General features: G+C 48.6%; 2 protein-coding genes across 3 annotated transcripts; one reads left to right on the top strand and one right to left on the bottom strand.

The window, feature by feature from the left end:
• Window positions 1-3,503: 3,503 nt before the first annotated feature.
• On the bottom strand, window positions 3,504-8,137 carry SRSF5 (serine and arginine rich splicing factor 5). Of its 2 annotated transcripts, none has more exons than XM_037394952.1 (8): window positions 8,003-8,137; window positions 7,344-7,489; window positions 7,079-7,149; window positions 6,778-6,873; window positions 6,352-6,421; window positions 4,984-5,057; window positions 4,558-4,668; window positions 3,504-4,408 (listed from the first exon to the last, which is right to left on the bottom strand). In XM_037394952.1, exons 2-8 carry the CDS (start codon window positions 7,467-7,469, stop codon window positions 4,162-4,164), a joined length of 795 nt encoding a protein of 264 aa, XP_037250849.1. In that variant the 5' UTR covers window positions 7,470-7,489; window positions 8,003-8,137; the 3' UTR covers window positions 3,504-4,161. The 2 variants fall into 2 exon arrangements, with proteins under 2 accessions (XP_037250849.1, XP_037250848.1); XM_037394951.1 differs by having other exon boundaries at window positions 3,504-4,411.
• Window positions 7,468-7,857, top strand: LOC119150891 (atherin-like). The gene has a single exon (XM_037394000.1). It carries the CDS (start codon window positions 7,468-7,470, stop codon window positions 7,855-7,857), a length of 390 nt encoding a protein of 129 aa, XP_037249897.1.
• Window positions 8,138-22,348: the final 14,211 nt, after the last annotated feature.

Consider the following 22,348-nt stretch of genomic DNA (forward strand, 5'->3'; position numbering starts at 1 on the left):
ATTCCCAGAGCAATGGGGCTGGAGAGGCTGAGCCTGCTGAGCTCCCAGATGAACAGGAGCGATGGACACACTACTGCAGCATTACAACGCCCTTCAGCAAAGGGATTAGAGCTCAGCCACATTGCAGCAAACCTCCCCTGGTTAACATCCTTCCCCCAGTCCTGCAACACAACTGTCATAACAACTTCCCTATCTGCAAGGCTCTTTTAGACCCAGGCTTTATATTCTGCAAGCAGGGGACAAGATTTTGCCAAGGGAGAAGGACTTTCTTGAAGCAGAAGGACTGAAAAGTGCTGTCGCTCGTGGAGCTCGGTCAGGAAGGGATGGAGCAGCGGGTAATCTCACTAAAGCCTCCTAGAGCCGCGTCCACAGACATGTAAGGTAATGGCATTCACTTTGCTCTAGTTTAGTATCTTCAGCTCTGTATGGTTTCTAGAGTCCCCACACCAGAACTAGGGGTTGGCTCAGGTCTATTTGAAGGCAATAAATGCCTTAAATGAAGGCAAAACCTGCAGAGGGATCGGGGAGTGCAGCACCCGGCGATGAGGCAGGCAACATGGCATTCCCCAGCATGGCAGACACAGGGAAGTGCGTCCCCTCTACAGCCAGGGACAGGGAGCAGCAGGGGAGCGATGAGCAGAGGTCACCTCTACAGCAGCTGGAGGAACAACCTTCACCGGGCACCTGTTTAGTCCCTCTGCTTGCCCCGCCACCAGCTGCCCAGCTGTTTCCCTGCACACCAGAGCACTGAGCGCACGTGATGCCGTGCGGCCTTGTACTGAAACCACAAGGCAGGCACCACTCTGGGGTGGGTAAAAGCTGCCCATTGGGGCTTGCTTGGAGATTTTGGGTGATGCCTGCACCCCTGGCTGGAACACGGTGCAGAGCACCTCAGGTCCTGAAAGCAACACCACTGTGCTGCAGTGAGCATGGCTTTGCACTGCAGAGGTTCCTGCCTTGCAGAACCTCTCCTCAGCACCGAGTCATAAATGACTGGAAACAAAATGACTTAAGTATTTCAGCAGGACTTCCAAAGTTCCTTCCTTTTGTTTTAAATCACCCAGCAACACCAATGTAACTGTGTCACAAACCTTCCATGACCTGGTTTCAGAACTGCCTATTTTCACCTGCATTATTTTTTTTTCAGAAGCAGCAAAAGCAACCTGCGCAGGTGTGGACACAGATTGTGCTCAAGAAATGAAAGCAGTGTCAAGACCCTGGAGAAACAGTGGGAAACCAGGAAACCACCACGCACAGATTCTGCAGCAGCTGCTGTCGCAACCTGTCCCAGCTCCACCTTCAGCAGCCAGCTTGCAGGTCTCCAGCAGTTCTGTGTGAGACTTATCTAGATGCTCATTTTGGGCCAAAGGGATCACCACGGAGCTATCTGCACCCTCACCGTTACTTCCCAAAGACCTTGTTCCAGACCAAGCCTCTCCCTGCAGGCCCACAAGGGAGACTTCCAAGGAATCGTGACAACCCTTTGGAGAGGCTTATGGCCACACTCCCAAGCGACTGCCCCCAGTTTTGCCCGTATGGAAATCACTGCCCGTATCAGTTGCCTTTTTTAATTTCACTTACCTGTAATTGTCCCACCGACACATGCTGGAGGCAGCTCCTGAAGACATTGCTGAAGATTGATGTTATTTCTCTAACAAAGACCCAAGACGAGGTGTGAAGGTTTCTCATTGCAGGAGCCACCAAGACCCAGGTCACAGCCAAGCAGCGCATGGACTGCTGGTCACTCCCATTCTCCAAAACCCGAGCACAGCGCGGCGTCGGCATACCACAGCTCTCCACGCAGCAGAGACCGCACAAACTCAACACAGCTATGCCAACTGCCTTAGTAGGTCGAGCTGGGGTCCAGCAAGCCATACCTCTGAGAACAGGTGAGCCTCGAACGTGCCTTGTAAGTCGGTGAACTGAACACACCACCTGTTTAGGACACCATCTAGCCATTGTCACGCTACAAATAGGAGTATGAGGGAAGACAGGACATCACAGACATTAACACCAAAGTAAGCACTGTAACCCAAGGTAATCCATCTCAACTAAGAACAGACAGGCTTGTACCAAGAACCCTCTTAATAAACCAGTAATTTAATAAACACACAATCATTTATGGCCAGAAATTAATATAACCCTCCGTAACGCAAAGCCTGGAAGTTTGTTTTAAACTCTAAATTTGTTTTCACAACAGCCAGCTCCCCAAGTAAAACACAGACATCTATCCATGCTGCTCGCAGGGCAAGCCGTGTGCTTGACACACAATATGGAACTATTTATAGAGCAGGTAGCGCTTCGTATTTAGCTTGAGGGAGGGAAGCATCCAAAATCGCCCCCCCTGCTCAATCACCGGGCGCCTTCAGCCACCTGGGTTCCAGCTGGAGCAAAGCCCCACCTATACAAAGATGCCCATAATCATTCAAGTAGGATCAACCTCCTTGAGATAAGGCAACTAACCTTACACCCCGGTGTCAATGCTGCCTTTACCCCTGAAGGTTAAACCTCTCTTCTCCCACACCTCGTAGCGTGACCCAGCAGCTGAACTACCAGCCTCTGAGGACGAAGGCTCCCGCTCCCTAAAGCTGACTGGTAATAATCCCATTAGCTGTCTCAGTCTGACCACTTCTCGGCGCCAGCTCCCAGGAGTGCGTGGCTGTTTGAGACAGTGCTACTGTAACGGGCAGACTCCCAAGGCACAAAAGCTCCTTCTCATTCCTTAGCTTGGAACAGAACTCTGCAACAGCGCAGAGAAGTGCAGCAGGGCCTGCGGACGCCAAATGAATAACCTCCCCAAGGCCCACCACGAGCAGCCCCACCTTGCATTTCCCTGCACCTAACCCAAAGCCTGGCCCAGGCTCCAAAGATCTTTTTAAAAGTCTCAGTGGATTACTAGAGCAGCTTCGTAAAGCACTTTGTAAGAAAACATGTTGTATTTTTAAATTAAGTTCTAAAGCTCTCTCTTGTAACTTGGGCAAAGGCTTGAGAAGTACTGGGACTGCAGAGGGCTGCTGCCCCTGTAAGGCCAACACTAGAAGGCAGAACTTCAGGGTACCACTGCTGCCATTCTCCCACCCACCAACTCAAAAATCCCTCCTCTTCCTCCAGAAGAGGACTAATGCCTACAAAAATGCTTTATCCACATCTCAACGTTCTCTCATACACGTGCACACACACTATAATGAAGTACGCTGACTACAGCTATCTTTAACAATCCACACTCATTATCCCAAGTGATCAGAACATAAATGACTTGTCCATTCCACTTTTTGCTATGAACTATGATGGCACAATTCTCCTTATTATCAAGGTTTTTGTTTCAGATCATAAAGACATCTAAGGACAGAGCACAACGCTACTTAAAAGTTTGTTCTCCCCATGCCCAAAACACTCAAGTGAACCCTTTGCCGCAGACCCATCTTTCAAGAAACATTTTAACACTCTCCAACATGAGGCGCAGTCACAGTTTATTAACACCGAGAACACACCAGAGGCGGAGACACGTTTCTTTATATTTTATTTGAGCTACTTAATTCTTAAGTATCAAGAATTAGGGTGCTTTATAGAATATTATTACCACAGGGCAGTAAAATGGGCATTATCGTAGTGTAGTGCAAGTCATATTAAATGAAAAGCTTTTAGAATAAGGTTTTATTACCAGTACCGACCAGCACTTAATCTGCTGACCTATAACTGAAACAATGATTCAAAAGCACAAAAAAATACCCTCTGAAATAAAGCTTTATGTACAGCACATGTAGAGCTCTTAGATGCCTAAAGCTATTAGTTTAACTTGAAATATTAAACTAATGTTCTGAGTTGCTATTCACAGTTGAATATACTGGGAATTAAGTGTTCAGATGACTTTTTTTGGAGTACAAAAATTTTAAGTTGTCTGCTTTAGTTATAAAGAGCTCTGCCGGTATACACAAACTATACACTTCAGACATTCACAAAAAATGTGAGCAAGAAAAGGGTTATCAAAAAACATTTAATACAATTAGTCAATAACCCTTCCCACCATGGTCCACATCTACAAAGTTCCCCCATCCCTCCCCCCTCCCCATCCAAACCCTTCCCCACAGAAAGTCACATACTTACCACAAGTTTTAGCAAGTATGGTTTAAAAAAGGGCCCACAGGGCAAGTTACTTATAGTTCAGTTGCCACTGTCAACAGATCTGGACCTCGATCTAGACCTCTGCCGATCCACAGATGATGGGGATTTAGATCTACTGGAAGAACCACGTTTCTGGCTCTTCTCTGGCATTGGAGATCTACTAACTGATCGAGACTTGCTACGGCTCCTACTCCTTGACCTGCTGTAAGACTTGCGGCTGCGGGACCGGGACCGGCTACGGGACCTGGATGAGCTTCTGCTACGAGACCGTGACCTGCTTCTGGACCTACTGAGGGAACAAAAGAGCACTGGTGTTAGCAACGAAGCGTCACAGACTGCAATGACCAGGCATTTCCCTGGTCTCCAGTTCAGCTGCCCGGTCACTGCTTTCTCAATGAATATTTAAGCGTTATTCAAAAGAACAGAAATCTGTACCTGTGTCTTTTGCTGCCTTCAATTAGTTTGATTTTCCTTCCATTAATTTCTTTACCAGAAAGCTTTTCAATAGCATTCTTTAAATCACTGTAAGAGGCGAATTCAACCACCCTACAGGAAAAAACCCAAAATGCAAGAACTCACTATTACAAGTGGTATTTTTGATACTAGAGCAAAACATACACTCGGGGCAGAGGGAGAATAACTCCAAAAACCTCACATGCGCAGTGCAGTCATCTCTTGTTGGAACTCAAATATGAATTGAAGGAATTCCCCTCCCCCAATACCACAGAATACATTTTCAAAGGGTAGCTAAATTAAACCATGAACAGCTGCTGAGCACTGAGAGTAGCCAGCTCCCCTCCCCAAGTATTACACACAGAAATACTACTCTACAGCTTTCAAGAGATGCTTTTAGAGGCTTACCCTTCATTTAACTTAGGTCTGTGTGCATCTGCAAAGGTTACTTCCCCAGCTTGTCTCATGAAGTCTTTGAGATCCTAACACAAGACCAGTTATGTTATACAAAGAAGTGAAAGGAATAACTTATCTATACACTTATCTATATCTATATAATAGTTACAAGCAAACAAAAGAGACTTATGACTACTGAAAGAGAAGATGTTAGGTAAGTTACAAACATGGCAATTGCCATACTTGTATTCTATCAAAATTGAATTATCTATTATCAGGGCACGAAATAAATGAAAAAAGCATATTGCTTTAAGCAAAATGCTAATAAAGTGTCTTAACATTAAGGAAAATATTAGTCTACAAAGATTATACAGAGTGAGAGAGAGAGAGAGAAAGAGAGAAAGAGAGATAAAAACTACATTTGTATATATACTGGACTGAGTGTGAAATACTACCCATATATTTTTGAACTATTTCAGTCTCCATTTACATTACAAGTCTTATATGCATACAGAATTACATTTACGTAACACCAATTATTTTGTGCCCCATATGTCATTAAAAATATAGTTTACTTTACCTTTATTAACATTTCCCTAGGCTAGCCAAGCAGCAAACTGCATTAAGCGACCGGAGATACCGTCATGATATATGCCCGACTGGCTCTTCGCCACCCACTTGACGAACACTACCCAGTCGATGGAAGCCATTAATCGCACTGCCCTCCCTATTAGGAGACTATTGATGGATCCAGACATTCTCTATGCTTGATGTTACCAAGGACCACTTTACTGCGATCAGGATTCCAACGACCACCTAATTTCGTATCTTTCAACTCTTTTCGACCAGGACCTCTTTATTCGGAAGCGTTACAGGAAGAACAGCTCTCAACTTAGGAATCAGATCTCGTTAACGCTCTGGGATCGCTGCAATGTGGCACTTTAAGGAGTGCATCGATTACATCTAGACCGGCAAACACAGATCTAGAGGTGGCCAAGTGACATTGTAGGAGCTGACTGGAAAGTCAACCAGGCCCAACCAAGAGTGACCAAGACAGAACGATTAGGATAACCCACAGGCACTCCTCGTCATAAGGCCAACGACACAGATAGGCTGGCAAATAAAGGGTTTAATATGTGGTTAAAATGGATTTAAAAAACAAGAAAAAAATAAATATATATCCTCAAATATATACATTATTATATAAAATTAAAATTAACTAGTTTTCATTCAAGATATTTAAATTACGTTATTTAAAGTTACATTAATTACATAAAAATTTTAACAAATTACATTTAATTTAAATTATTTATTTTACAAAATAATTACATTACATACCCATTAAACGAAGTCAAAATAGTTAATCGTGTTTGAACAAACCTGCCAGCTGACTCGGGAAGACAAGTTTTCTACTATGAGGCGATTTTCTGTTCTTACAGGTGGGGCATTTCTGTTTGGAAATAACGAATCGAGACTTTCATTAGTAATTAAAATATAACCGTGTGAATATTAACAAAGGCTGTACCAATAACCCGTACCAGCAGATCACCATTGCTACAACTTAACTATGTAATGCCCTGAGTAATCTAGGACAAGCATTAAGTACTTCAGGGACGGAGCATAAAGACAACAAGCTTATCTGAGAAGATCTGCAAACCTCACGATCCCACCTACTGCCACATCAAATGACTGACTGAAAAGGCAATTAATACCTTTTAATATCTCATTCTCGTTCAAGTTCTTGCACCAGATGCGCCCACTGTATTCTTTTGTAAATTGTGTCAGTTCAAAGCTATACATACATACCTCCTGTCACTACGTGGACGGCGGCTACTAAAACGGTCAGAGTATCTCCCTCTGCCTCTACCCCTAGAGCGTGCTCTTGCATGCTCAATTGTAACCCTGGGGGGGAAAAGCAGAAATGGAAAACCATACATTTTTACATTTTTCTTCTCACATATTCCTTCACAGTTGTAGCTGTCGGAGAAAAAAAATCCCAACCACAAAATAGTTTAAGCAATACTGGTAGCACACTGCAAGTTAAAATCGACTCGCTTCTTATTTTAGATATACAAGCTTATACATTCATGAACTAAGAATACCTCACCTCTCACTGCAAAGCTCTTTTCCATCCAGTTCATAGACGGCATCATCTGCATCCCTCGGATCCTCAAACTCCTGCAAAACCACCATAGCAAAACCGTAAAAGTAAAAAAATTACACCTCTGGGAAGTTAACCAACGCTCGTTTGCCACTTGGCTGAGCACGTCAATGGCGTTATCATGAAAAGCAGCTTCGTGCACACGAAAGGCGCGTGAGACCCGAGCGCCACGGACGGGCAGGGCCCGCGGAGGCCTGCGAGGCGCACTCACCACAAACCCAAACCCCCTCTTCAGGTCGATGTCCCGGATGCGGCCGTATCCCTTGAAGAACCTCTCCACATCCTTCTCCCTGGCGGCCGGGTTCAGCCTCCCGATGAAGACGCGGCAGCCGCTCATGGCTGTTGGCGCGGAGCTCGCTGCGGGAGACACGGCGCCCGGCCCGTCAGCGCCGCCGCCCCCGGCCCCGCCCCCTGACTCAGCGCACCCGCCCCGCGCGGCCGCCCGCCCTGCCGCAGTCCGCATCAGGCCCGCGGCCCGGCCTCGCCCCCGCTCCGCACCAATGGGGAGCAGCCAAGTGGACTCCGCCTCAGCCCGGGCCAATGGGAACGCCGAGCCCCGCCCACAACTCGCCCCCGCCCGCCGCGGCCACGCCCCTCCCCGCCGAGCCAGGGAAGAAAAGCCAACGCCATCGCTCCGCCACAAAATGGCGGCCCGGGCCGCGCCCAACGGTGGCGCCCGCTCCGCAAAGGGCACCGGCGTCAGGCCGGGTAGCGAGAAAACGTGACGCTGGCTGAGAGGCGACCGGCTGCGCGGCCGGGAGCCCCCTGCGCCGCCGGCACCGCTCCCCCGACGCCACCCGCCCACGGCGCTGCGCTCCGCGGAGGGGCCCCGGCGCTCCGCCGCGGCGGCGTCCCCGGCCTGTCACGAACCTGGGCTGCGGGTCTCGGTGCGGGCCGAGCCGGGCGGGCGCGCGGGGCAATCGGCGGCGCTCGGCGGGCGGGCAGCTCGCTCCTCCCTCCGCGACGGCCGGCTCCGGACTGCCGCGCCGCTGCGCCGCGAAATGGAGGCGGCCCCGCGCGTCACGGCCGCCCCGCGTGACGCTGGTGCCGTGCGGCGATTGGCGGGGGCGGAGGCCCCGCCCCTCCCCCGGAGAATGTGGGTCAGGGTGGGGGGCGCGGCCCAGCCCCGGGCTCCGCACCGCGGCCGCCTGCCCCCGTCACCGGGCCCTGCCGAGGCCCTGCCCGGTGCGCAGGAGCGGGGTCGCCGGGGTGCTCGCCTCTGTGTGGCGGCCCGGCCCGGGGTGGGCAACGGGCGACGGCACGCCACAGCCGGTGTGCGGGGGGGGGCGTGGGGCGGTGCGGGCCGGGGGCGGGGAAGGCACGGTGTGTTGCTTCATCTGGAAGCCATTTTGAGAAGGGAGGTAAAGCACCAACAAACCTGGGTTCTCACAGTGTTGGTAGCGTTGGGCTGTCCCTAAAGCCGAGGTGATGGGTTTCACGCAGCCGTCGGGCCCCTCTGCTCACACAGCACATAACGCCAGCGGCCGCGCTGGGCCTGTGCCAGGCAGGTGCAGGAACTGATGGGGTCTGGCACACATGGGCACTTCTTGGCCCTGGTGAGCAAAGAAGAAAGGAGAAAAATACATAAGGAGCACCTGACCTATTTACATCCTCACTTGGAATCGAGTGTGTGATGACAAGGTAGAGAGCTGAGCTTAGTTCCTGTTTTACATAGCTGCAGAATTTATCACAGCTTGGCTTCTAGATGATTGCAGTGAAGGCAACAGATATCCCAAGGGGCATTTGAAATGCAGAAGACATCTGGAAATCGAATCGAAGATACACCGGCTAGTTTTACAGACAGGGCTTGTGGCTCTGCGACTGTCACTTCCAGATTTGTGTGCTGCTGGATCAGTTGGCTTCACACAAAGAGTTAGCTAGCAATTATAGCTGCGTCAGGTTGGCCTGAGGACAGTATCACCCTTTCAATAGCATTTCGCTGACTTGTCACCTGGAGTCCTATGCGGCCTTGAGTCCTACCCCCTACCCATTCCCCTTGTGGGCTGCAAAATGCCATCCTTGTTACTCCCAGTGTCTGTTATTAATTAGCTCTGTGGGGGCAAACATATCTTTTTCTTCCTTTTTTTTTTTTTTTTCCATGCTTAGTCACTGACATAAATTTCCCTGGAATGATATTGCACGTAATGCCACTGACATCATAGCTTTACACGATTGCCCACACTTGCTCCTCAAACTGCAACAGTATGCAGTCTCTGAACTAGGAGTTATCTCTGCTACGTGCAGGCAATTACAGGAAAGGCTACAGTGTAGCTACAGCTTTAGCAAGGGCAACTAGCAGCATCACCAGCTTTTCTCTTGGATTATTAAAATGGGTGCTTCCATTCTGTGCAGCGTCTGCATCTGTGAGAAAAGCAAGGGTGATGCACCCAGGGAGAATCTGTAGTAGAGGAACAATTTTGAGCAATGAAAGACAATGCTTGTGATTATCCCTGTGGATCATAACCTTTAGCTACTGAGGAAGATATATTCAGATGTGCCATCTAACATTTAACACCACTAATTTCATAATGAATTACTGTGCTCTAACAGGTGCTGTGGGAACAGGCACTCCTGTTCCTGTCAATACTGGGACCCTTCTGACTGCAGAGTGAGCTGGTTCAACAGAGCGAAACCAGCAAAAACTAGCCCTGGAAAAGGTAGCAAGCAGATTTCTGCTAGTTTAACTCCCTGAAAACCAGCTTGTGTTGTGATAAAAACAGGGGTTAGCACTGAACAGAGAGGAGAGGAAGGGGCAGGAGCACCCCATTAAGGAACTGCTGGTCATTTTAGCAGCTTGAAACTGCAGCCTAAAAAATGTTGTCCTTGTCACTGCAAGCAGTAATCAACTCTCTGCATCTCATTTTCAGACCACTGGGAGAAGAGAAACAAAAGTCAGGAGGGGATTCGAGAGACAGCAATCACTTTAAAAAGTTCCTGTGTTATCCAAGGGTGTTAACAACATACAGGCCACATGCTCTTTTACTTACATGGGCTTCCTACATGAGGGTCATGAGCAGGCATATGTTTCCTACCCAGTTTCTCCAACTTTTATGTCAACAGAAAGGAGTATTTCTCCCTTCGGCTTGAGGCTGTTTGAAGACTACCTAGGACCTCTTAATATTCTTGCTGCTGGCTAGCCCAGTAATGTCCACTCCCCTACCTTCCTTGCAACTCTGGGATGCCGAAAGCCACACAAGTAGGCTGAAATCCCTTTAATTAATTCTTAAAGGTAACTAGGTAAATACAGTCATGATTTAGAAGCACAAAGGTCCTGAGGCAGCAGAAGACTAAATGAAAGCTGAAATAAAATTTCAGCTAGCCACCATTACTATCTGGTACTGCTTGTGGAAAACAGTTGATAGGGCTTAACTCTTCACTATGTCTTCCAAATTAAAAAAAAAAACCAACAAAACAAACAAAAAAATCCCCACCAAATGAAACTAATGAAGTCCAAGTTCAAAATATGCAAAAGGAGATGGTTCTTCACCAGCTGTAGTAGACCTCTGGCACAACTTGCCGGAGGGTACTCTGGGTGCAGGAAGGTTATATGGTTTCACCCTACAGACAGCTTTAAACCAAGGAGGAGGAGGAGGGAACAGGAAAAAAAAAAGGAGGGAGAGTGCAAAAAAGGCTCCAGTTCAGAGGCTCTACCTGCTGTTGCTGCAAGCAGAAATGTAGCTAGCATCCTCTCCTACTACTGGTGAATATATTTGTTATTACTTTCACTATGGTTCTCTGTAGTAAACTCCTCTACTTTGCTTTCTCCTTTTGTGTACACTTATTTACCTGTGCATTCTCTGTCCTTTTTTCCAAGGCTCTGTGAACCAACATATTTTTGATACTGCCAGACAAAGTGTAACTCTCTTAAAGGTAGCAGCAATGAGGCCTCAAGAGCTGCTTTGCGGAAGTCTGGAGGAGATGGCAGAAACTAAATAGAGAATTTAATCTTTGAGCACCAATTGCTTTCTTCAAAATATTTGAGAAAGAAAATGGAAATTGACCTAGAAATAACAGAGTAACAGACATTCAGGAATAACTTTGTCACTGAGTTTTTCTGGTTTTCCACTTTTCAGGAGAGATAAACTTTTCAAATTGCTCAAATCCAAATATATATATAAAAAGATATATACAGATCCTTGCTGCCTAACCAGCCTTGTTTCAGCTGTATCCTGCTAGAAGCCTTTGGATACGGTTCCGCATGCTCATCTTTCCTGGCCAAACATAATAATTAACATCCTATTAATTATAGCTCAGCAGCAGTATTCAGCTAATCCCAGAGGCACCTTATGGTAACAGGGAAATCTGTAGCTTATCATTGAAGTTGCAGACCTTAGCTCTTGGTTCGGGTGAGTCTGTTATTCAGGGCTATGCTAACGGCTGTGGCTCAGGAAAAAGCAGCAGAGGCAGGAAGCCACCACCTCCTCTTCTCTAGGGTATGGAGCAGGCACTGCCTATGGCTCTGCAGTTTGCCACTGTGTGACGCAGTTAAGGCAGATTGACAGCAGAATAGCGCATCGTCACATCGGATCACATGCCAGTGGAGATTTAATACCGGTAGGGCATTACACACCATCACATTTTTTACATTATCTAGAATGTGCAACAAAGTTCAGGTTAGCTTTATGGGTTTTGCTGAATTTATGCCAGCTGCAGAAGGACAGGTGGTACCTGCTCCAACATGAAGCTTACAGGTACAAAGTAGAAAAGATTTTTTCCCTCCTTGGGTTAATATTTGAATCATCAGAACAAGTTTACACCACCTCAGTGTATTTAGTTGTGGACGCTGAATGTGAACTTGTAAGGAAATCTCACAATGCTGTGAAAGCAAGCTGTAGACTGCCACAAAAAACACCTTGCTGGGTCAAAGCTATTTATAAACCTTCAGAGGGTAACAGGAGAGCCTCTGCAGGGTCATGTGGCCTTCCTCGGCTGGCCCTTTCAGACCTTCCCTGAAAGCCACCTGAGCCCCTTTTCTGATTTAACTCCACATTAGACGTACCCCCAAATGCAACCACTGCACCCATGGCTGCGGTCTGCCATTATGTATCCAAGCAGCTCAAATCATACTACTTTGCCTTTGTTTTGACAGAGCATTTTCTTTGTTTACACAAACCCAGGGACTAACATTGGCAACAGTTTTTGTTTTCAGCAGCCAGCAGATTGCAAACAGTGGTATCATCTTTACCCTGTGCTTAACTGAGCCCCAGTATTCGTCTAAAAGAGGGTGTGAAGAACATAGGTTGTAAGAGGGGAAGAATAGGATGAAGAAAGTTCACATATTCTCAAGCAGCCAGTGCTTTTAATCCTTAAGAAACTCCCTAAAGTAACTAATGAACCGTCCCTGAGAAATCTCTAGCACTGTCCTGTACGTGTAACTACCTGGCCGTGCAGTGATTTTTCAATTGGCGGGCTTACCTTCAAAGGGGCAGCAGAACGAAAGTTTAAATCATCAATTTATAAGCACTTGAATTCAGTAAACTGGGAAGCTGCTCATGCCAACAAAGCAAGCAATCAAGAACAAATCAAATGAATCCAATACTCTTTATTGGAATAACTAAGCTAGTGGGCAAGGGGAGGGGGAAATAGAGGTGTCTTAGACCTGACTATAATAAAGATTTTGTCCATTTTTCTGAAGCAAACAGGAAAGCACCAAGGTAAAATTCATTGTACGCTGGAAGCACAACTGTTTCCAGAATTTGCATTCAAAATAGCTCCTTGATAAACCTGGGGACAATTCCTTTGGGGAATGGGGGATCTCTTGTTAGCCCAGGACCCTTTGCATTAAGAATTTGTTGAGCAGATTAGAGCATGCAGTGTCAAAACATGCAGATGAATCAGCCCGAGAGGAGTTTCAAACACTCTGAAGACAAGAACGACAATTCAGAATGAGTCCCAGAAAACAAAGGAATGATTCAACAAGATGCAGTCCTGCAAGAACAAGAGCAGACTACATTTAGGAAGTCTAATCCACCAGTACAAAATCAGAAATACCCGTTTAGGAAGCAGCAGCATTTATAAAGGCTTGAGCTAAGGTGGATCTCAATCTGAAACTAACTCAACAAATACACTACCACTGCAGAAACAGGCAAAACCTATTCTGGGATGTGGCAACAGAGGATGTGATATTTAAGGGCCAAGCAACGATGTAAGTAAGGTAAGAAAGATTTAACAATGTTAAGGCACAGTACTACTCCAACACACATACGGCTGCCACACAGTCGTGAAGAGCAGAATATATTGCTTTGTGACGTCTCTAAGAAGTAGAGGTCAAACCCTTGTAAAAGGCTGGACTATTATCAATGCTGTCAGTGTCTTGTTGTAGAAGAATGGCTGCAGAAGCATGGCCTTAGAATCTCTGAAGATCTGCACAATCCAGGCCTGGTATTAGAACAGGCCTGTAATCAGAATTGTACTGAAGTTGCTGTGCTGAAGATAACAAGAAAGGTAGCCTTGAGCTATTCTTGCATCCTGAGACCAAGTAATTATGTTGTGCCAACAGGCCGTGGCTGTAACAAGCTACAGCTGCTGGGACAGCAGGTGCAGGGCCAAGAAAGATAGGGACCGGTATGGGAAAATAGGGAGTAACAAACTACAAGGCTGAAGCACAGCGACACAATTAGCTACATGGATAGAATGCTTGTTTTAGTCATGATAATGAGGGGTGTGAGAACCGCGCGCGTTTAGAGCATATTTCTGCTTTACGAATATGCATGTGTATCGGTTCTGTATAAGTAGTGTTAGAAACTAATAAAGTTGAGCAAGATGCATAACTCATATTGAGCGTCTTCTTGACTCCGGCGAACCCTTCTTCCAACATCTTGTCATGTTTAGTTCACCTACCTTCCATATGCTTTTCAAATCTGGGGAGAATGGTACATGTCTCATCACTAGTTGTTTTATTTCTTATTTTTAGGCAACTGTTACACTAAGCAAAACCAACACTATAAAAATATACCACATCGCTGCACAATCCAGGAAAACTGTCATTAAGCTGTAATCACAAGGGGCTGTTTAAAGTAGTTGTCACACTACACACGTAAAAACACAAAGTAGAAGGGGCAAAGCATGTGCGTGTGCATTTGACACATATATGACATCCTGATTCCTACAGCCTTCTGATAGATGTTGCTGGAAAACAAGCTGTCATTTCACCAACTGTTTAACCGTACAGGAATTATGCCTAGCTTGCACAGAATTTTTATGCCACTACAGTTACTTTGAAAAGGTATATTTAAGCATTATAACACTTTGAAAGCACTCGTACCGATACAGAGGTCTTTGTTTTCGTATTGCCTGGACTATCACTCCGCCCCCTTGAGAGGGCTCTGCTGTCAGAGGAATAGGAACTAGATCCACATCTCACCACATCCACACCACAGAACTCACTTCTAAAGCGCTCCTTCCCTGCTGGGCACTGTGCCACCGCGTCACATCAGGCCCTTGAGTTTTAAACCACCCAGTGATCTACATGACAGGTATAACAGCACAGAGCTAGATTAATTAGGGAGGCCACCGGAATTCACCCTTCTCTTAGCCCATACTGCCAGCCACCTAAGCCCTCAAAAAGACAACAATTCATTGTCTGAAAATCTTCCTTGCAGCCACAAATGCTGGTAAGGCTGTTTAAAAGAAAGATTTTAAAGATTTAAAAGGGAAGATCAGCAAATTTAGGCTTATATTATCCTCAGACCCAGGCTTTTTCTGCAGGAAGCTCTCCCGGGTCAGCACAGGGGGTGTTTGGGGCTACAAAGCGCTCCCATCTGCAGGCATGAAGTGATTTACACCAGCAAACACAGAGGTCGAGTGGGACAGTCCCCAGGGTGCAACGGCTGGAAGGTTCAGGGGACGATTTCACATGCATCTCTTAATCGTTAAGCATACAGCTTTGACTGAAGGGTCTGCTCTCTGTGTAGGCTTTAAAGGCCAATACTAGGGCATGAGGATCAGCCTGTATCGAGTTTAACCTCAGAGCCCAGACATCAAGCACAGCGGGCCGCTGCCATGCTGCAAAGCAGCAGTAACCCAAGGTCACAGATGTCTCTCTCCAGCATTGCCTCCCCTTCTCAGTCACCTCAGCAGGGCTCTGAGGGGCTGGGTGGCACCAGCTGGGGCCAGAGAAGCACAGGCAGCACAGGGGGCTGGTAACCATTATCAAACCTTTGCCTCCTTCAGCCGTTTACTAGCATGGTTAGTTAAATTTGACAATAAGTTTCTAGGCGTGCACTAAGTTCACACAGAGTGGCTTGCTAGCTATCTCAGCCTGGTTTCCAGACCCACATCTGTCTGGGTCTGGTGCTTTTGGTTAATTACCTGCCATCCTGCCAACCTGGTGCCAGAGCTTAATTAAACTTTCAGCTTCAGAGACGGGGCATCCCTCTGGTTCAGAGTTTGGGTACAAGGACCGTCACGAGGCAAACTCAGATCTGCTGCCTGACTTGCCCACCCCAGAGAAGAATGCAGCTCGATTCCCAAATACTTCGGTAGCAGCACCTGCACCATCCTGGGCTTGCCAGCACTGTGTGCTGGGCCTGCCAAAGTGCAGCTTCTTGCAAAGCCAGAAAGGAGCAGAGCTTTCCTACTTCAGCTTAGAAAGCAAAAGCAGAGTTAGGCACTCTGGGGCCGCCGGGATGCTGCAGAGGACAGGGCCGGGAGCGCTGGTGTCTGGCTCCTGCCAGTGAATCATTACCTGTTTACATTAGCTTTGCTCCTTCTGCAGTTCTTGCTCCAAAACGCCTGCTTGCTTGGCACAGGAATTGGTGTCATCTCTCATGAGGAAGTGTCGATGGTGGCAGCTGCCTTCCCAAATTCTGCACTCAGACCAGTGACTGCTACTTTTTCCAGCACTGAGCTGATGAGGTCCCTTTTGGTGAAAATAAATTGTTCAGAGACTTTTGGGGCTTTGCTCACAAACACAATAGCTAGAAAGCCTACTATTTAAATCACATTTCAAATTGTTTTAGTAAGATTTAGTAAGATTAAATGCTTTGGGGAATAAGCACATTTTCTATTTGTTCTTCCCCCCAGACCATTCAGAAGCACATATTGCACATATCGCTCTAGAATGAAGTGTTTGGCCACCACAGTGTCCTGACCATGTGTCTGCTGGCAACAAAAGACATGATTATGCAGATCTCTTTGCTATTAGTCACCATTTTTGCAGCTCTGAAACAGCCAAGGCATCTCTCGTGCAGCCCCCTGAGCTGCACAGTGCATTAAGTAAAGCCCCATTGGCTTTTCCAGGGGTCCGATTGTGCTACACAACACTCCAACACCCCCAGCTGAAAATTCCCAGCACATACACCGGCAGAAGAGTTTCCTCTTGTTACTATTGTCAAATTCAAGCTTCGGATGGCATGTAGGATAAGCAACAGGCACAGGCCGTTATTTCTGGCAGAAGGCTGGAAGACAAAGAGCCTGGCAGGCCAGTGCATCGCTCCGTACTTGCCCTGCCTCCTCGCCACCACCGCCTGCCTCCCCTAAAGCACAGGGAAGTGCACCCCCTCCCCAGCGTACAGACAAGCCGAGAGCCTGGCTTCCACTGCTCCCTGTGGGAAACCAGTTCGGTTTAACAAATGACATCACCAGGAGTGGTTTTTTTCTGTTTAACCCATATTTGTCTTTCAAAATTCCTCCTGTCACATTGAGTTACAAGCCCTGAAGCAGGCTAAAGACTCCCTTTTCCTCCTTGGAGACTCTTCCCTTTGAATGGTAAAATCAACCTTCCTTAGCCATCCCTGCTCAGCTGAGATACACATATTTATCCCTTTTAATCTTTTCTTGTAAGTCCTTCTAGCCTCTGATCATTTTTTTGCCCTTGTGTGACCTTCCCTCTCTTTTCCTGTATCTCAAACTTGACTGCAGTACAGCTGATTAAAATGATAAATATCGTGATGCCTGAATATGCAGCTGCTCCCCCAGGTGCCTCCTGCCCCTCCTTCCCATCTGCTGGTGAGAGTGACCCTCCCAGCAGCTCAGGGGGCCTTTTTTCAGGCAAAGCTGGATTGGCGTTACAGGGCTGGCCTGATCAAAACCTCTGCCGCTCTGGACTGCATTGCTGAGAGAGGAGGGAAAAGGGATTCCCTGGTTGGTGAAAAAAAGCTCTCCGTGACCCTAGCTCAGCCATTTGGCTGAGATGGGACTGTGGACATAAGGCACTGGCTCTGGCAGGCAGCTTCATGGCAGAGACCGGTGACCTGGGGACAACCCTGGTAGGCTCTGCACTCAGTGTGTAACACGCTGGGGCCAAACGGCGTGCGCGGGGAGACTCGGGGTGCCCCTGAGAATGGCACTGGTGCATCACTCGGTCCTGTTTTGGGCTTGGGTTTTTTTCCAAAGCTAGAAAAAAAAAGAAGGAAAGAAAATCAAACAGAGGGCTTTTTTCGTATCACTTCCTATGTAAAGAAAAACGGAAAAGACTGAAAATTGCCTTTTTACCCGATTATTTTCACATTCAAGGAAATCAGGGGTGGCTTTGTGGTTAAATTGTCAGGCATCCCTGATAGCAAAGGTAAAAGTAACCATGGCTGTGTAACAGCCGAGTGCTTCCTCATCTAGAGCTTCATGCTCTGGTAGATAGGTAGGTACACAGATGAAAACTCAGGCAAGATCTGCCTTGTGTGACTATGAAGCATCAGCCACCAGACAATGCCATACAAGCTTCTGAAAGAGGGGAGAAAGACCCTCGCCAAATGGTTACACTCCATTTTTGTTATACATGCTTTTAACTTCAACAGCTAAATGACATACTGGCTCACAGCTGCTTCATTTAAAGTTTCATTCATCTTACTCTGTTGGGAGCTTATAATGAATACCAGATCCCATATCCCTAATATTTTCTATGGACACAGGCAGAAGGAAAACACTTAAAACAAGGCAAGCTTTCTTTGAGAAGCAGGGGAGCGGGGGAGGGAATCCCCCTCAAGCATTAATGCGCCCCTGCTCCCTCACCAGGCTAAAAAGGAGAAACATAAAAGTTTTAAACAACCTTTTTTTCAGTTATGGAACCCAATAAGAAAAATATTTTGAGGATTTGGACATTTTTTAAAAAAAAAATCATATTTTCTGTTTCTGAAAATTCCAGAAGAAACTGCAACAATTTCCCAGAAGGGTGTTGTGTCTGGAGAATTTGTTTCCTCTCACGTAAGACAGTGATTGCACATTGCTCCGGCAAGGGAAGCAGCCGGCTCTGCTCACTGGAGAGAGCAGATGATCCCCCCAAGCAGCCACAGAGATTTGTTTTCCCAGTGGCCATTAGGTCCCACAAACCAATCTGACATCCTTGCACTAAAGAAATCAGCAGGGTTTTGCCTGACAGACAAAAAAAAACCCCAAAACACATTCCAGCATCAAGTCTTCTGCCTGGGGGGCTCTGGCCTGAGCCAGGTGAGCGTGTTCAGGACGGGCTTGGGACCCTCTGCAGGTGCCAGGGCAGAGCCACGGGGAGGAGCAGCCTCGGACCCTTCGCAGGGTGCCCTGCAGCGGGGCACGTGCCTGCTGAGACCAAAGCCACTGCTGTTTCAAGTGTTGTCATCTTGAGAGCCAGTGCTGCCTTAGGTGTCCCGGCAGTTGCATTTACCTGCTCCTTTTCAGCTTGATCGCTATTGCTGGCGCCACTGAAGCCATCTGGGAGGCTAACGGAGGCTCGGTTGAATAACAAGACAGACCAGCTTAGGAATAACACCTGCAAGGCTCCATCCCTGGGCAAGTGATGGACATTTCATAAAGCCGTCACACGACACACGTCCTGGGCCCAGCCAGCTTCCCTCAGCCCCGCCACGAGGCTTCCCTAGCACTGACCGCAGCGGTGACCCTGCCGTCTGGCCCAACGGCCATCACGGCTGGTGTAGACCTGCTTATCCCTGCACCAGAGCTCTGCTTTCTAAAGTTGATTTGTTGGGATTTTTTAATTTTTTTTTTTTTTTTTTTTTTTTTTTTTTGCGAAACAGTTGTCCTTTTGATCTTGAATACCAACAGCCTTTTCTTTATTCCCTCCGAAAATAATTTCTTGGGTTAGAGGAGCACATCTCTGCCTTTAACTCCCAGCCGGCGCCCGGCCGCCAGAGGGCGTCCCCGAGCTGGGGAGCGCAGGGAGCCGCCGGCCCGCACGGGCCCCCCGCCCCCCCCTACCCGCACGGCATCCCCAAACCCGACAAACAGATCCCCGGTGTAAGATGACGAAAATGGCCTTGTATAAACACAGGACAGGGGAAGAAACAAAGAAAGAAACAGTTAATCACCCTGGATCTCTCGTAATCGTCTCTGCCAACTGCAGGGAGAAACAACATTAATCCTCGGTTGTCAACTCACAGGAACCAGGGAGCAGCACAACTGATAAACCAAACAAAGCAGCAGCTCGCTTTGTTCCCTATTGCACCAGCAAGCAAGAAACCCTGATCCCAGGGCCTCAGAGATACCCCCGCACCCAGACCCCTCTCGTGCTCCATTCAGTTGTATTTTCACCACTTTGCTCTCAAATTCCTAATTTTGCTGCCAACATGTAGCAAAGAAGGAAGCCGACCTTCCTGCGTGCGGCTGGCACAGCAGGGCCTCCTCTTGATTGCCCAGGGCGCGGTGGCACTGGTTTATCTCAGACTCATTAGCCACAGGGCAGAATGATTGTGCAGCAAGGTATCGCCCTTGGCGTTGTGCTTCCAGGGTGACAGTCCGTATCGCCCATTCACCATTTCAACCACTGCCCTCGGGCACAGCCTGCGCTGGAATAATGAGGCTGTCCCTCGGGGTGATGGCTGGATCACCCCATGCGGAAGGACCAGGAGCTCACAGTTACAGCAGAGGTCTGGAAGACACACCGAAGGTGTCACCAAAAGTGTTTGTTTCCCTGCCTGCGACACAGCCTCTGCTATGAAGGTTACTTCAGTTTTCTGAGCTTTGTTTGTTCCCCTCCCCATCAACAGGGACCGCGTGGGCCTTCCCACCCACCGAGATGCCACGGAGATAAATTCCCAGTTATTTGTAAGGCTGTTGCAAAAGCACCAGAGAAGCACAAATGAAATACTGAACGGTTTCGTAACAAATCAACTATTTTAAAGCTTCCCAGAGGAAGCAATTATTTGGAGCCAGGTTACGTTTATGAGGAGAGGACAGTCTGTAGGATGGTAACAACTTTGCAGAGCTGAACCTAGGACCACAAATCTCTGGGAAACAGCTGTTACAAGGACATTTCTGCCATCCTGTGCAGGCAGCTCATGAAGGTGGAGGAAAGTAATTTTTGCAAGGCTGCTGTCCCGTCCCCACCCCCAGGGACCCCCACACTGCCCTGCAGCACCCAGGGGAGGGAGCGTGAGGTGGGAAACCCAGCGCTGTCGCCCCTTGGGTGCTTCAGCCTCTGACTTCCATCAGGCTTGTCCAAGAGGGCTTCACTGCCCGAGTTTTCCTCCCAAGGAAAACTCTGCTACTCCCAAACCTGGCCCCTGGTTGCCTCAATGCAAAGAGACTGTAAGCTTGGGTTGAAGGATGAACATTATATACTTTCTAAATGCGGGTAGCACGTTACCCCTTCTTAAAGGGAGGGCCTGCCTGATAGGCACAGCCAGGGCAGAAGCAAATCCAGCTGTGTGCCAGCTGCAGCCAGCAGCTCTCTGCCCAGCCCAGCCCCAGCCTTGCAAACAGCATCTCCAGCTGCTGTTGACCTGTAAGGACGACGTGCACCACCACTGCCAGCTCCCCAGCCCATCTTTCTCCCATTCCCAGCCTTTGATGAACTGCAGGGAGGTGGCAGCCCCCGGCACAGGGGTGGGAACAAGTCTAACTACACACACACTTCTCCAAGGGAGGGACACTTACCTGCTGCCGAGGCCTCCTTGGTGCTCTCAGGTATCCAGAGCCACTGCAGCCCCTCTACGGCTCCCTCCTTCCCCAGGAGCATCAGCCCTGCGCCCAGCAGCACCTGACTGCCCCTGCTGCAGGCTGCCCCAGGGCTGCTGGGCACTGTGGTTTGGCACATGTGGGGACAGGGACGGCAAGCCTACCCCTTGAAGTGGTTCCCCAGTCTCACCTGCGATCCACAGGCCCGGAATGCAAACCCCAGCTCGCCAGGCAGAGCTGCTCAACACAGCATGGTCTCAGACACCACCCCACAGAGCAGCTACGAGGAGATCCGAGCGGCATGCCTGGAGAAGCAGACAAGGAAACAAGGGTGTCTGTGCCCTGAACACCCCTGTGCTGGCACCAGCCTCTGCCCTCTTACCCCCAAATCTGTTTGTTGGTTTTTTTCATGGATGTAACAAGAAAAGCCTGAGCTGTGTCCCGCAGACGCACCACGAGCTCGGTGCGGGCCAGATGGCAGAGAGCTGCCAGAGGACAACCGCCTTACGCCGAGGTACCCTTCCCTCAGGGCTCCTTAGCTCTGCTGCGTCACAGCCCAGCTATCACTGAAGGTTAAGGTGAGGAGTTCGCTATAAACATCATTCTCCTCTGCAAAAGGGAACAGGAAGAACCAGAAAGGCCATTGTGTGTGCTTGTCCACCCCTTCCCACACACCCCGGGATGCCAGCGTGGTGCCAAGAGAGACCATTGCTGTTCTGCCAAATGCTGCAGCCGATGGGGAAGGGGGCTGGCAGCGTGCTCCAGCCAGACCCCGCTCCCTTCCCCGTGACAGCGCTCGCCAGGGGCCCTCTGCACGGCCCGGGCAGGCGAGGAGCAGCATGCAAACACCTGCTTTGCAGAGCAGGGGCCTTGGTGACACACGGCCTGCCGGCATTCTGCTTTCAGGAGCGGGGAATCTGCGCTTCACGGCACCCTTAAAGACAGAGCAGAGCCTGGGGTAGGTTAGTGCAGGGGAGGTTTCCAGCAGGGGCAAAGCTACGGTACCTCACAGATTGATTTGTTAACACAACCCCACCGGCAAAGCTTCCCAACAGCGGCGCTGGGGCACGCAGCGGGCAGGGGTGGCAGGGAAAGGCTCCAGATGCACTTGGTGCTGTTAAAGAGTTAAAGCACGTGGTTGTAATGGGGCTGGTGTGTCCATGGCTTTGTGTTCCTGGAAAATCCACACATACAGAACATCCTGTCTGGGAGCCGGGCAGTAGAGCGTGCCAGTTGGCAGGACGCCTGGCAAGGACCGGAGCCCATCTAGCCCCTTCCCTGAGCAAGCTTCTCGAAGTGGCTGTGTGGCAGGGTCAACATCTTTGTGGTGAGGCTGCTTTTCTGGAAGCAGAGGTGTTCCTAGGTGCCCCTGGGCCTTTCCGCCCTGCAGCC

The sequence above is a fragment of the Falco rusticolus genome, chromosome 7 (genome assembly GCF_015220075.1).
Source record: "Falco rusticolus isolate bFalRus1 chromosome 7, bFalRus1.pri, whole genome shotgun sequence".
NCBI classification, from domain to species: Eukaryota; Metazoa; Chordata; class Aves; order Falconiformes; family Falconidae; genus Falco; species Falco rusticolus.